The following is a 12,061-nucleotide window of genomic DNA, read 5'->3' on the forward strand; positions in this document are numbered from 1 at the left end:
TTGGGGAATTTGGGATTTGATTTTTGTTTCTGGGGATTTTATATGAAATTGGAGTGAGAAAATGTGTGATGAGAGAGAAAGAGGAGAGAGAGAGTTTAAGAGCAGGGAATCCCACTGAATTTCTCTCTCTGTCACGCCTTTTTATTTTCTGTTTAGTTTTTTCTCTGATGAATCCTTGCTAATTTTGGAAGACAGAAAGAGGGGGAGATGTGACTGGTTTCTTGGGTTTTTGTGATCTTGCAGATTCACGGCGGAGGTGAAAAAATGAAAGAGAACCGACACAACTTTTCGTATCGTTTCCCACAGACGACGCCAAATGTTGATGCACAAAACCGGAGGTTTTGGAACAACGTAAATCCGACCGTGAATCTGCAAGAAAGTAAATAACACAAAATGTATCGTGGTTCACCCCAATGTTTGGGCTACGTCCATACTGATATTGTATTTCTCTGTTTGTGAGATGATGAGAGGGTGAGAGCTTCTGAGGGTGAGGGAGCTCTTCCCATGGCCTAAGAATTGGCCTCCCCTAATGAGGAGAGTGAGGGGGAGATGGAAACACGCCTTATTTTAACTTTTAGTAGAATTTTGTTTTGTCTTTTGGATGTTTTGACTGGAAGCTTCAGATCTAAGATGGGGCACACATAGCCGTTCTCTCCCTTCCATATCAAAACCCTGGATTTAAAAACTCTATAGCCGCCTATCTCTTGTTTCGACTTACGTGAAACATATTCGTTAAGGTAACAATATTGTAGATCTATCTACAACGTCTTGTATAGAAATTAAAACATGTGGAGGGGGTTTTTTTTTTTTTTTCTTTTTTCGGATGTGACACTGGATCTAAAATCTTTAGAATTACAGATAATGGAAGGTCTCCGTGGGGTCTTTATGTACACTGGTCAATGTGGAGACTTCCGAATCCACTTTCTGTCACTACATCCTACATTGTTTGTCTGGTTGTTCTACAGTGGGATTCCTGTTTGTGTTGTAGATACTTGTAAACCCTGTTGCTACTGAGAGCTGTCCCGATTGTATTATGATTTGTGCTTGCATGTCTACCCAACTATCTATATTGATTGCCCTCACCTCTGCTTGATTTCTTGGAAGTATAATGTCAAAAGAGCTGTAAGAATTTCACCTGCATGTAGCCCATTGCAAAAGACACAACTATATATGTAGACAAACTTTCTCATCAGTTATAGAACACGAAAGGTTTCCTAATTTCCCAACGAGAGATTCGCACTCCACCAAGTTACCAAAACATAGTCAAGCTTTATCTCACATCTCTTCATTTCATTTATATGTGTAACTGGGATATGTGGAGAGGCACCTGAAAGATTGAGCTATCAAATTTTTAGTGAGTGAAAACCACCTCTACTTGAATAAATTGTTTTTAATGTGATGTGAGAATAAACAGCTATAAAATAAAGTTGTCGAGTGTTTGGTAAACTTTTTTTGTAAAAGAGCTTTTCGAAGGATGTGAAGTTGCTCCAACGGTATGGAATTTTCGAAAAAAACAACCTACAAAAAAAAAAACAAAAAAAAAAAAAGCTACCACTTCATCTATCAGAGGATCAAAATGATCTGCAGTCCAGCTCCAAAGGTAAACCACAACACCACCGAAGGCATCTGGCATTATTCTTACAAAAGTTTGCTCCATTGTGATTGTTTGTTGCAGGCTTCGGACCTCGCGGAGGAGCCAATGGATTTGGAAGAAATTGAATGGGTAGTAGTGGAAAGTGAGGCTGAAATTAAAAGTGAAGGAGATGGTGAAGAATATGATGTAAGTGATTCTCAACTCCCCAACCAAAGGGAAGTAACCATTCGATGCTCCCGGCCCCTCTGAATTAAACTATATATGGTTCAAGAATATAATTAACTTTCTCCCCATTATATAAGAGTGCCTGTGTCACTATATGATAATATATAACTTGCAAGCCTCAAATTCTGCCAACAGAGGAAGTCTTGAATATCTGGTAAGCTTTCCTTGCACATATTTGTTTATTATTAAAGTCTTGATTATGAGGAAAACTAGGACTTTAGACGATGTTATAAGGTATAATTATTTGTTTAGACTATTAAATTCTTGCATGCTAAAAATTGAACAAGTAAAGGAAGACAATAATTGGATTTCAAATAATTGTGAATTGCTCGTCGTTAGGAGATGACTTGGGTGAGATTTAATTTAAATTGTGTTTTTGTATCAATTACATGATTTAGATTGTTTTCGAACATTCAAATACAAATATAGGAATTTTCATTGTGAGTTTGTGGGGTTTGTCTTCTTGCTTCTGCTCATTTTTTGTGTGTGTATACATGGATCCTCTAACTTCAGCCTGGCAGAGAAGAATTGCATAACAATTCAATTACGTTATAAGAAGTTGATCAATTAGGTTCTCTTCAAAAAAGGCTTAAATGTCAAAATGGTCCTTATATTTCATCTTATCGGTCAATTTGTCTCCGTGTTTATCTCTGTTAACCATTTATGGACAATTTGTTAAACATGGGGACCAATTTGGCTAAATTGAAAACATGGGGACCAAATTGACTGATAGAGTAAACACATGGACCAATTTAACATTTAAGCCAAAAAAATATACAAAATCGTTTTACTATTTTCCTTAGACTTTGGATGTAGATTGAATAAATTCCCTTTGATGCTTTGGTTTGAATTGTTGTGTTCATATAATTAAGTTTAAGGTAATTTTAGAATTGGGGTTTTATTCAAATTGCTTTTTACCTTTGTTTTGTTTGAATTCACTGCCTACTTCTGCAAAATGGATTACAACAATAATCGTGTTGCCACTTTGATGCATTAGTTGAACTGATTTGAATGGCTATTGGTTAACTTTATCAACATTTTTATTGAAAATTACCTTCCCCTCACATGTTAGTAAGTTGACATTTGGGATTCCATTTGTCCTTTTGTTGACAACAACCCTCTCCGTAAATAAGAATTTGTTCATGCCTACTCGCACTAGCTAAAGCCTTCATCTGCTGACATCAAATTGCAATTTGTGAGTTGGGATTTTCAATTCTATTAAGCCAAGTCATTCCTAAATCATATTGATTGAGCATTTGTTTTGTTTGCTGTCATGATGCGTGGTGCATAACATTACTATGGATCGTTGGAATTTTACAATTTTATGGAATTGATAGCTTGATTCAGTTACGGTGTGAATAAGAATGATTTTTACGCAAGTTTTTGTCAAGTTAAATACACCCAAGAGAAAAAAAAAGTTTCTACTTCATCTATCAGAGGATCAGAATGATCTGCAGTCATATTTTCTAACGTTCAGCTCCATAGGAAAACCACACCACCTCCGAAGGCATCTGGCGAGGTTTTTTTATTCTTGCAAAAGTTTGCTCCATGTGATTGTTTGTTGCAGGCTTCGGACCCCGTGGAGGAGCCAATGGATCTGGAAGAAATTGAATCAGTAGGAAATGGTGAAGAATATGATGTAAGTGATTCTTATCTCCTAGACAGTAAACGTAGGGTTTCGGAGCACTTCAAACTGTAGGCGGTTTCATATGAATATTTAGTAGCAATATTCTGTTAGACTTAATTAACTAAACAAGATTAAACATGAATCACAATCTAATAAGAACCAACCAATATTGTCTATGAGATAACTTAACAAGAATGGCATACCTGCAGAAGTCCCTGATCTAGAAACCATGGTGCTGAACTTTCTCTTCTCTCGCAAATGATCAAGAACTCGACTTACAAATAGGTTTAAGCCCCAATATGAGCGTGTGTTATGTGAGAAGAGAGGTCATCATATATATATATATATATACACACACACACACACACACACACACATACACACACATATAGTATTTTCCATAACAGATAGGATTCCCTATTAAAATCCCTATAGGAAATAAATACTTGTCTCCTTGTTCCATAAGAACTGATCTCATGGCATGTTTACGAAACGAGAATGAGGTAAGTGGAATCGGAATTGCATTCCTTCAAATGCATTCATGTGTTTACTTGTATATAGGGAATGAAAACAAAGGTGGGGTCCACCCAAAATGGAGAATTCAATTCCAGATTTGCCTGGAATCCAATTACCAAGATATAGGTGGTAATTGAATTCCATAAGAAAGGGTCCATCAGTAATCAAACTTTTCTTCCTAAAGTGCCCTTGTACTTCTTTTTATATCCCAAAACACCCATGCAGCTTCAACACACTTACTTCTCTCTCAGTGGACTCCTTGCAACTTCTTCTCCAATTTCTCTTCGTTCCGTGACTTGGGACTGGAGCTTTCAAGGTCCATCTTCCTCCTTGCCTTCAATCAACTATTGTTTATCCCAAACCCGATTCATGTCCCTATTCTTATATATTCTCATTTCAACTCTTCGATTCGCTGACTCCATGGTTAAAAACTCATTCATTGCCGCAACTAGGAAACTCAAATTTGGGGTAAAAAAATTAAGGCTGGGACATGGAGGGAGGGAGCATGAAAGGTTCTTCGCAAACGTGGGGTGGGTTGGCAGCAGAGAAAGATATTTTAGAAAGGGGTAGGTCGGCAATACGTCGGCAGCAGAGAACGATGGGGAAATTTTAGAAATGGGTAGATTGGGAAAGATGGGGAAGAGAGGGAGAGATGGAGGATCACAAAAAAAATTGGAAAAATGAAAGAATGAGAAGAAGAGTTTCTGGGAAATTGAAGTTGTAGAGTTTCTAGAGGGTTTTTGAAAGCGTGAATGAGAAGAAGAAATACTAATAAATAAATAAATGAAAGATAAAAGTTTAAAAATAATTAGCATAGAAAATAGATTAGTTAAACTAGGGGTATTTTAGTAATCACATTAGTTTCATTCCGTTTCAAGTGAATTAGTAAACAGTTTATATAGATCAATGTCATTCTTACTTCGATTCCAGACAGTTTTAGTAAACAACTTCAACAGTAATCTGATTCTGATTCCACCTCATTCCAATTCCTCCTCAATTCAATTCATTCTCAATTCAATTCCTCTCAATCTGATTACGGATTAGTAAATGTGCCCTCAATGCTATACAAAATCCTTCTTTGTCAGGGATCATCATTCTTCTTATTAACAAGACTTTTCTTCAAACTGAATATATATAGCCGATCCCAAAACTAATATACCTCATACTCATATTCTTACATTCTCCCACTTGAGTATGAGAATAGTTTCAAGTACTCAGCTTATTCAATTGTTTTTAGATAGAAGTGATCACTAAGTCTATTAACAAAAGTGCCCAATCACAATCAATTCATATACATCTCAAAATGTAGAACTCTGTAACTTTATTGCAACCATAATGCAAAACATCTTTCAAGAATTACATACATTCAATTTGTATCTTTAACATTGTGAACTTCATCAATATCATAAGTAGCATGAAACATTTATTGGATACAGTTTCTTCTCATTTGGATTATAAATTCAAGCCCCAGCTTTACATCCCCAAACATAAAAATGATCAAAGCTAGGCTTTCTTTCACTCCAGATTTTGAAAGGTGTTAATGAAACTGCTTTACAAGGAACTCGATTCAGTATATAAGTTGTTGTCTTCAATGCTTCTCCCCATATAAATCTAGGCAATTTTGACCTTGTCATCATACTCCTTACCATTCCAATCAAGGTTCTAATTCTCCTCCCTAAAACTCCATTTTGTTGTGGTGTTCCAGGTGTGGTGTATTGAGCCACAATGCATTGTTATTCAAGATAAAGAGCAAAAAGACCCTTGTGTTGTCCAACCTCAGTGTACCTGCCAAAGTACTCCCCTCCTTTATCCGATCTAACAATCTTAATGATCTTTCCTAATTGTTTTTTTACTTCAGTTTTATAAATTTTGAAACAATCAAGGACATATGACTTCTCACTAATTAAATAAGTGTAACAAAATCTTGAGAAGTCATCAATGAAGTTAACAAAATAAGATTTACCACATGGTTTTAATTGAAAAAGGACGATAAATGTCAGTGTGTATAATTTCCAGCAAATCATGACTTCTTTTAGCATCCAATTTCCTAAAATTAGTCATTTTTCCCTTGACACAATCAACACACTCAGTTGCAGTAGCAAAATTCAATTCAGGAATTAACTTAGCTTTGGACAGCTTTAAAACTCTTTCTTTGAATATGTGTCCTAACCTTTTGTGTCAAAGTATGAAGGAATCACCATTGCAGTGCATCCTCTTAGTGCTTATGTTTAAAACTTGTTGGTTATTAGACTCCAAAGTACAATTTAAACACCACAAGTTGTCACTCAAGTATGCAGTTCCCAAAACACAATCTTGGCGGTTCTTTTCAAAAAAATTTAAACACTCAACATCACCTAGAAAAACAAAACCATTTTTGGCAATTTTAGAAGCAGAGATCAAATTACTCCTCATCTTTGCCACATAAAGCACATCATTTAATTTTAGTATAAAACCAGAAGACAATCTTAAGCTTACCATTCCAATAGCTTCTACTGCAACCTTAGTTCCTTCACCTACAAAGATATTATAGTTCTTAAAACCAGTTTGTTTTGATGTCATAAAACCTCTAAAGAATTTGTAATGTGGACTGAGCAACCAGTATCAAACCACCAAGAATTCACAGGAATTTCAATCAAATTTGACTCGACACAAACATTAACTTGTTCTGCACCCTTACTTTTAAGATAGTCCTGGAAAACTTGATAATCTTTCCTTCAGTGTCTTCTAGTTTTGCGAAAAAACATCTAAGTTTAGCAATATTTTTCGTTTTAACCCTAAGATTGTTAGATCCCTTAATAGAGTCATTTACTTTAGCAGATACATTTGACTTAAAAAGGTCAGCTTGGTATTGGAATTTTTACCAGAGTGTTCAGAGAATGAATTGATTGCCTTTTTCCCCTTATCTGGTTGCACAAAATTCACCGTTTCTGCATCCTTTCCTCTTTCTTGCTTTTGTCTAGTCTCCTCTTGAACACATTGTGCTATTAGCTCATTGACATCTCATTTATTGTCTTGAGTATTATACGACACCTTTAACTGACTGTATTTGCTTGGAAAAGCTTGAAGGATACCATTTGTTTCTCACCAATGTTGACATCTAGAGAATTCAACTTCTCAGTTGCATTAGTCATTCTCATGATGTGGTCTCTGATGGAACCAGTGCCTTCAATTTTGTATATGGTAAGCATTGCCATGTATTGACTGATTTCTGCCTTTTGAGACTCTTTGAACTTCTTCTCAATTGCTTTCAAATGGTCAATAGCCAATTCATGCTTCTTGATCCCACCTCGAACAATATCAATCATGGCACTTTCAAGTATGGAAAGTGCCACTTTGTTAGCTCTGATCCATCTCTCTGCATCAGCTTTCTCAGCCCTAGTGCTTTGATCAGTCAAAACTGGCTTGGGAATGTCAAGTGCTATGTCAAATTCATTAAGTATCAACAAGAGACCAATCTCTCGTCTCCACTTCTTGTAGTTGCTTCCCCCTGTGAGAATGGAAATGTTAGCCAAGTTCATAGTTCTTAATGATATTGCAAATGCTGTAGAAGTCATGAAATCACAAAAATGAACTTATTAGTTCCTGATTTCATTTCAACATCCTTTTGCACATCATGACTTTAATCACAAACTCATATAGTCTTAACAACAATTTGTTGATAAGCATATATAGAATAAATGATATAACAAGAACTCAGTCAACATGCTGCAGTAATCATGTATCCTCAGACACCGGATGAATTAATGGTGTCTCATACATGTGATATATAATGAACAGATTCAAAAGTTATCAAAGTTAAATCAAAATCCAAAATTTGTATTCAAAACTGATATCCTTAATATGTTTCTCACTGCAGCAATTCTCTGTAGCAATTTATTAATACAAACTGCAGCAGCAAAGCATTTTCATATGCACTAAAACATACACAGGTATTTGAGAAAATCAAAAGCAATTAACATACCTTTTAATCACTGATTTCAATTTCACGAAGAGAATAGCGGAAGCGATTTAGAATTTGAAAACAGAAGGTTTTATTGCTTAAAGGAAAAACCCAGATCGTTATTCATGAAGAGAATTAAAACTAACTCTAATATGCGAAAACCCTCATTCGGCAATGGTTTAGGGGTTCCAAGGGTCAAATTTTCAGTTTAATCTTATAAAGCCGTTATTTTGTCGTTTTCCTCCACTGTTTCTTTTACAATCACCAGAACCAGACTTCGATTCTCCACGAGGGCAAGAGTTAATTTTTTTTTTTATTAGAATGAAAACACAAACGTTTGATCTAAACTCATGTTTATATGTCTTGTGGCTCTGATACCACATGTTAGACTTAATTAACTAAACAAGATTAAACATGAAGCACAATCTAATATAAGAACCAACCAATATTGTCTATGAGATAACTTAAGAAGAATGGCATACCTGTAGAAGTCCCTGAACTAGAAGCCATGGTGCCGAACTTTCAGTGAACCTTCTCTTCTCTCGCAGATGATCAAGAACTCGACTTACAAATAGGTTTAAGTCCCAATATGAGCGTGTGTTCTATGAGAAGAGATGCCACCATATATATACATATAGTCTTTTCCATAACAGATAGGATTCCCTATTAAAATCCCTATAGGAAACAAATACTTGTTTCTTTGTTCCATAAGAACTGATCTCAATGCAGTACAAAATCCTTCTTTGTCAAGGATCAGCATTCCTCTTATTAACAAGACTTTTCTATCAAACTGAATACATATAGCCGATCCCAAAACTACTCTACCTCATACTCATATTCTTACATATTCGACAAGAACTCCGAAGGCATCTGATGGGGTTTTTTTTGTTTCTTTCTTACAAAAGTTTGCTCCAAGTATCTTAGTTGAATGTGTGCCTAATGAAATATTTGAATCAATGCAGATAACGATCTCAGGAGGTAAAATGGAAGGAGTCCATGAAGCTCCACATTACATAGAAAACCCCAAGGATCCATTACAAGAGGAGTTGGATAACTTGTCAACCCTGTCCCCTTCGCGGTGTATCTATAGAGTTCCTAATCGACTGCGGCGGGTAAATGAGAAAGCATATACACCTCAAGTAGTCTCTATAGGCCCACTTCACCATGGCAAGGAACATTTAAAAGCCATGGAAGAACACAAAAAAAGGTACCTGCGACATTTTCTAAGCCGAACCAGGGAAAGGGTAAGCTTCTCTGATTATATACAAATGATAAAGGACCAAGAGGGAAGGTTGCGAGGTTCTTATGCAGAACCCATTGAGTTTGGCAGTGAGCAATTCGTAAGAATTGTTTTAGTGGATGCCGCCTTCGTCATTGAGTTCTTATTGAGGTGCCGTGACTCACATTGTGAAGGTGATGATTACATATTTAACAACCCTATGATGAGATGGGATGTGCGTCCAGATTTGGGGTTGCTTGAAAACCAGCTGCCATTCTTCATTCTTCAGGTTCTTTTTAACACACTTTCTTCTTCTGCACATCCACGGCCTTCGTTACTCGAAATTTCCTACTACTTTTTTGTAAGCCAAGTTGTTAGAAAGGGAAAAGAAGAGGCTTTTTATGAAAAATATTATACTGAAGTAGAAGTACAACATTTTGTTGATCTGATAAGAATTCTATACCGACCGTTGAAATCAAAAACTAGAAGGGAGCTTAAAACGACAGCCGTACCCAATGCGGCAGAGCTACTCCAGGCTGGAGTCAAGTTTACGGTCGGAAAAGGCAGCAATATATTTGACATAAAATTCTCGGATGGTATCCTCGAAATTCCGACGTTAATAGTAGCCGATACCACAGATCTGGCAATCAGAAATCTCCTTGCTTTTGAACAATGCCATAAGAGAGGGGAGGATTGCCTAACTAGTTATGTTTTCCTCATGAAGCGTCTTGCGAAAACCCCAAAGGATGTGGAATTGCTTGTTGAGCATGGAATTATTGAAAATTGGCTAGGCAGTACCAAGAAGATATCTACTTTGCTTCATGACCTTGGCACTGGGATGATATTAGACCACTACTGTTATGCCCCTCTTTGTGAAAACCTCAACAGCTACTGCAGAACTCGCAGGCACAAATGGATGGCAAATTTGAGACAAAATTATTTTAACACGCCTTGGTCCATTATTTCTGTTGTTGCAGCTGTTATTCTCCTCTTACTCACTTTCATACAAACTGTGTGCACTGTTATATCTGTTGCTTAAGCATAAACGACCGCAAGTCTCTCCTTCTCCGGAGGATCCACAAGTCTCTGCTTCTCCGGAGGATCCGGAAGTCTCTCCTTTGCCGTATCCTCCGCACCCTTAGAAGTCTAGCCTAGTCTTTGAGACGGTACAGAGTTTGCATTAGCAATCTCAGGTTTCCTTGAAGTGAGTGTAATAGATGTTCCAACAAAATAAAGGTTTGAAGAGTGTGATTTTATACTTGATAGGGAAGTGGCTAATTGTAATGACTTTCATTGAAGTATGTGTTGTAAATAAAGGGAAGTGATTTCCGCAGGCTTTTTTCTCATCTGCACTTTTATATTTTCGGGCGTTTAGATTCAATAAACCTTGTATTTTTAAAACCAAAGCAATATTATTCAACAAATTATTGTGTTACACAGATGCATGTTGGAGATGAAACTCCAAACAAGGAACAACCTCCTCCAGTACATGCTCACAATGTTTATTCAAAATATAATATGAAATGAATCAATATCCTTGTGTTGAAAAAAGCTAAACAGTAGCAATGGCATACGGGGCCAGAGCTAATATTTTTGCAGAAACCTCCTTTCTCACAATCTGCAACGCAGAATTTCCAGCACTTTCCATATTTTTCAACGTTGTCATCTTCACCAGGCACACATTTTCCTAGCTCGGGGTGATTATCACAGCACCTTGAAGCTTGAGCAATTGAAATCTTGCAAACTGAAATCACAATCAAATTACTAATTAATTAAAAATTGATTAATTATTGAAAAAACATGGAAAATGCAAGAAAGTGACACGAGCAAATAAAAACCAAAATTTAAAAAAATCTTAGAAATCAATTACTGCAAAACCTAGTACTATTGATACAAGATTAGGAAAAAAACATTAAAAAAAAAGATGCCAAAAGCTTGCATGGATGTTTAGACCATATGAAACAGAAATATATTGTAGGTTATTTTAGTCATAGAAAGCAAAAAGGCTACCCAAAAATAAATATGATTCAAGATAATTGAAACAGACCTGTGGAGCTTGACAAAAGCACCAACACAAGGAGGAAAGATGTGATTGTAAACTTATTCATCTTTTCCTTGTAAATTTTCACTTCTCTTGTGTATTGCTCTTTCACTTGTTGCGTTGAATTGTTTGAGAGAATGTGTAATTTATAGAGACTCGAAGACAAAAATGATCTTTGGGTATTAAAACATACATATATAGGTTATGATGAGGCAGATTGTCTGCCCTCCTATTTGGGTGCCCTTCCCATCCCCTTCTATTTTGTGCTGTCACGATTAAGCCACGTCAATATTTATATTAATTTTTTTTATAGAAATAATAAGACAAAAAATAATAATAATATAAAATGCTGACGTGGTTTAACAGTGACAGCACAAATATGAGGGGATGGGAAGGGCACCCAAACAGAAGGGCAGACAATCTGCCTCCTTAGAGATATTATTTGAAACAGTACACGCACAAGATCATCAAAAAAAAAAAATTGACCAAGGTTACGAATGTACCAATAATTCCAACCATTTAAAGACATTACTTAAACCCAGACTTTCTTGTTTTTCTCCTTAATTTTTTATTTCAACGTTACATTCAAATCCTGTGCAAATTAGTCAAATACCCGAGCCCAATTCTCTCTCAATCAAAGGTAAATATGACTTTTTGTCTTTCTAAAATACATTTCCTCAAGCAAGTTTGATCTATAAACCTCTGCATTACAACAACTCATCTGAGTTCAACGAAATGATTTTTTTGTTATCCTTGGAAGTGTACAAACATGAATAGAAGAATGGATAAAGAAATTTTGAAAATCTGACCGAGGGAACATAATTGGCTATTTTTAAAAACTCAAATGGACGATTGGCTAAAAGCAAAATTCAATGAGATAACTGGCTACTTTTACCTCT

General features: G+C 36.0%; 1 protein-coding gene across 1 annotated transcript; it reads left to right on the forward strand.

Moving 5' to 3' along the window:
- The first annotated feature begins 1,539 nt into the window (after nt 1–1,539).
- On the forward strand, nt 1,540–10,454 carry LOC103408246 (UPF0481 protein At3g47200-like). Its single transcript, XM_070813472.1, has 2 exons — nt 1,540–3,458; nt 8,865–10,454. Exons 1-2 carry the CDS (start codon nt 3,411–3,413, stop codon nt 10,158–10,160), a joined length of 1,344 nt encoding a protein of 447 aa, XP_070669573.1. The 5' UTR covers nt 1,540–3,410; the 3' UTR covers nt 10,161–10,454.
- The last annotated feature ends 1,607 nt before the right edge of the window (nt 10,455–12,061 follow it).

Source organism: Malus domestica, chromosome 15 (genome assembly GCF_042453785.1).
Source record: "Malus domestica chromosome 15, GDT2T_hap1".
Taxonomy (NCBI): Eukaryota; Viridiplantae; Streptophyta; class Magnoliopsida; order Rosales; family Rosaceae; genus Malus; species Malus domestica.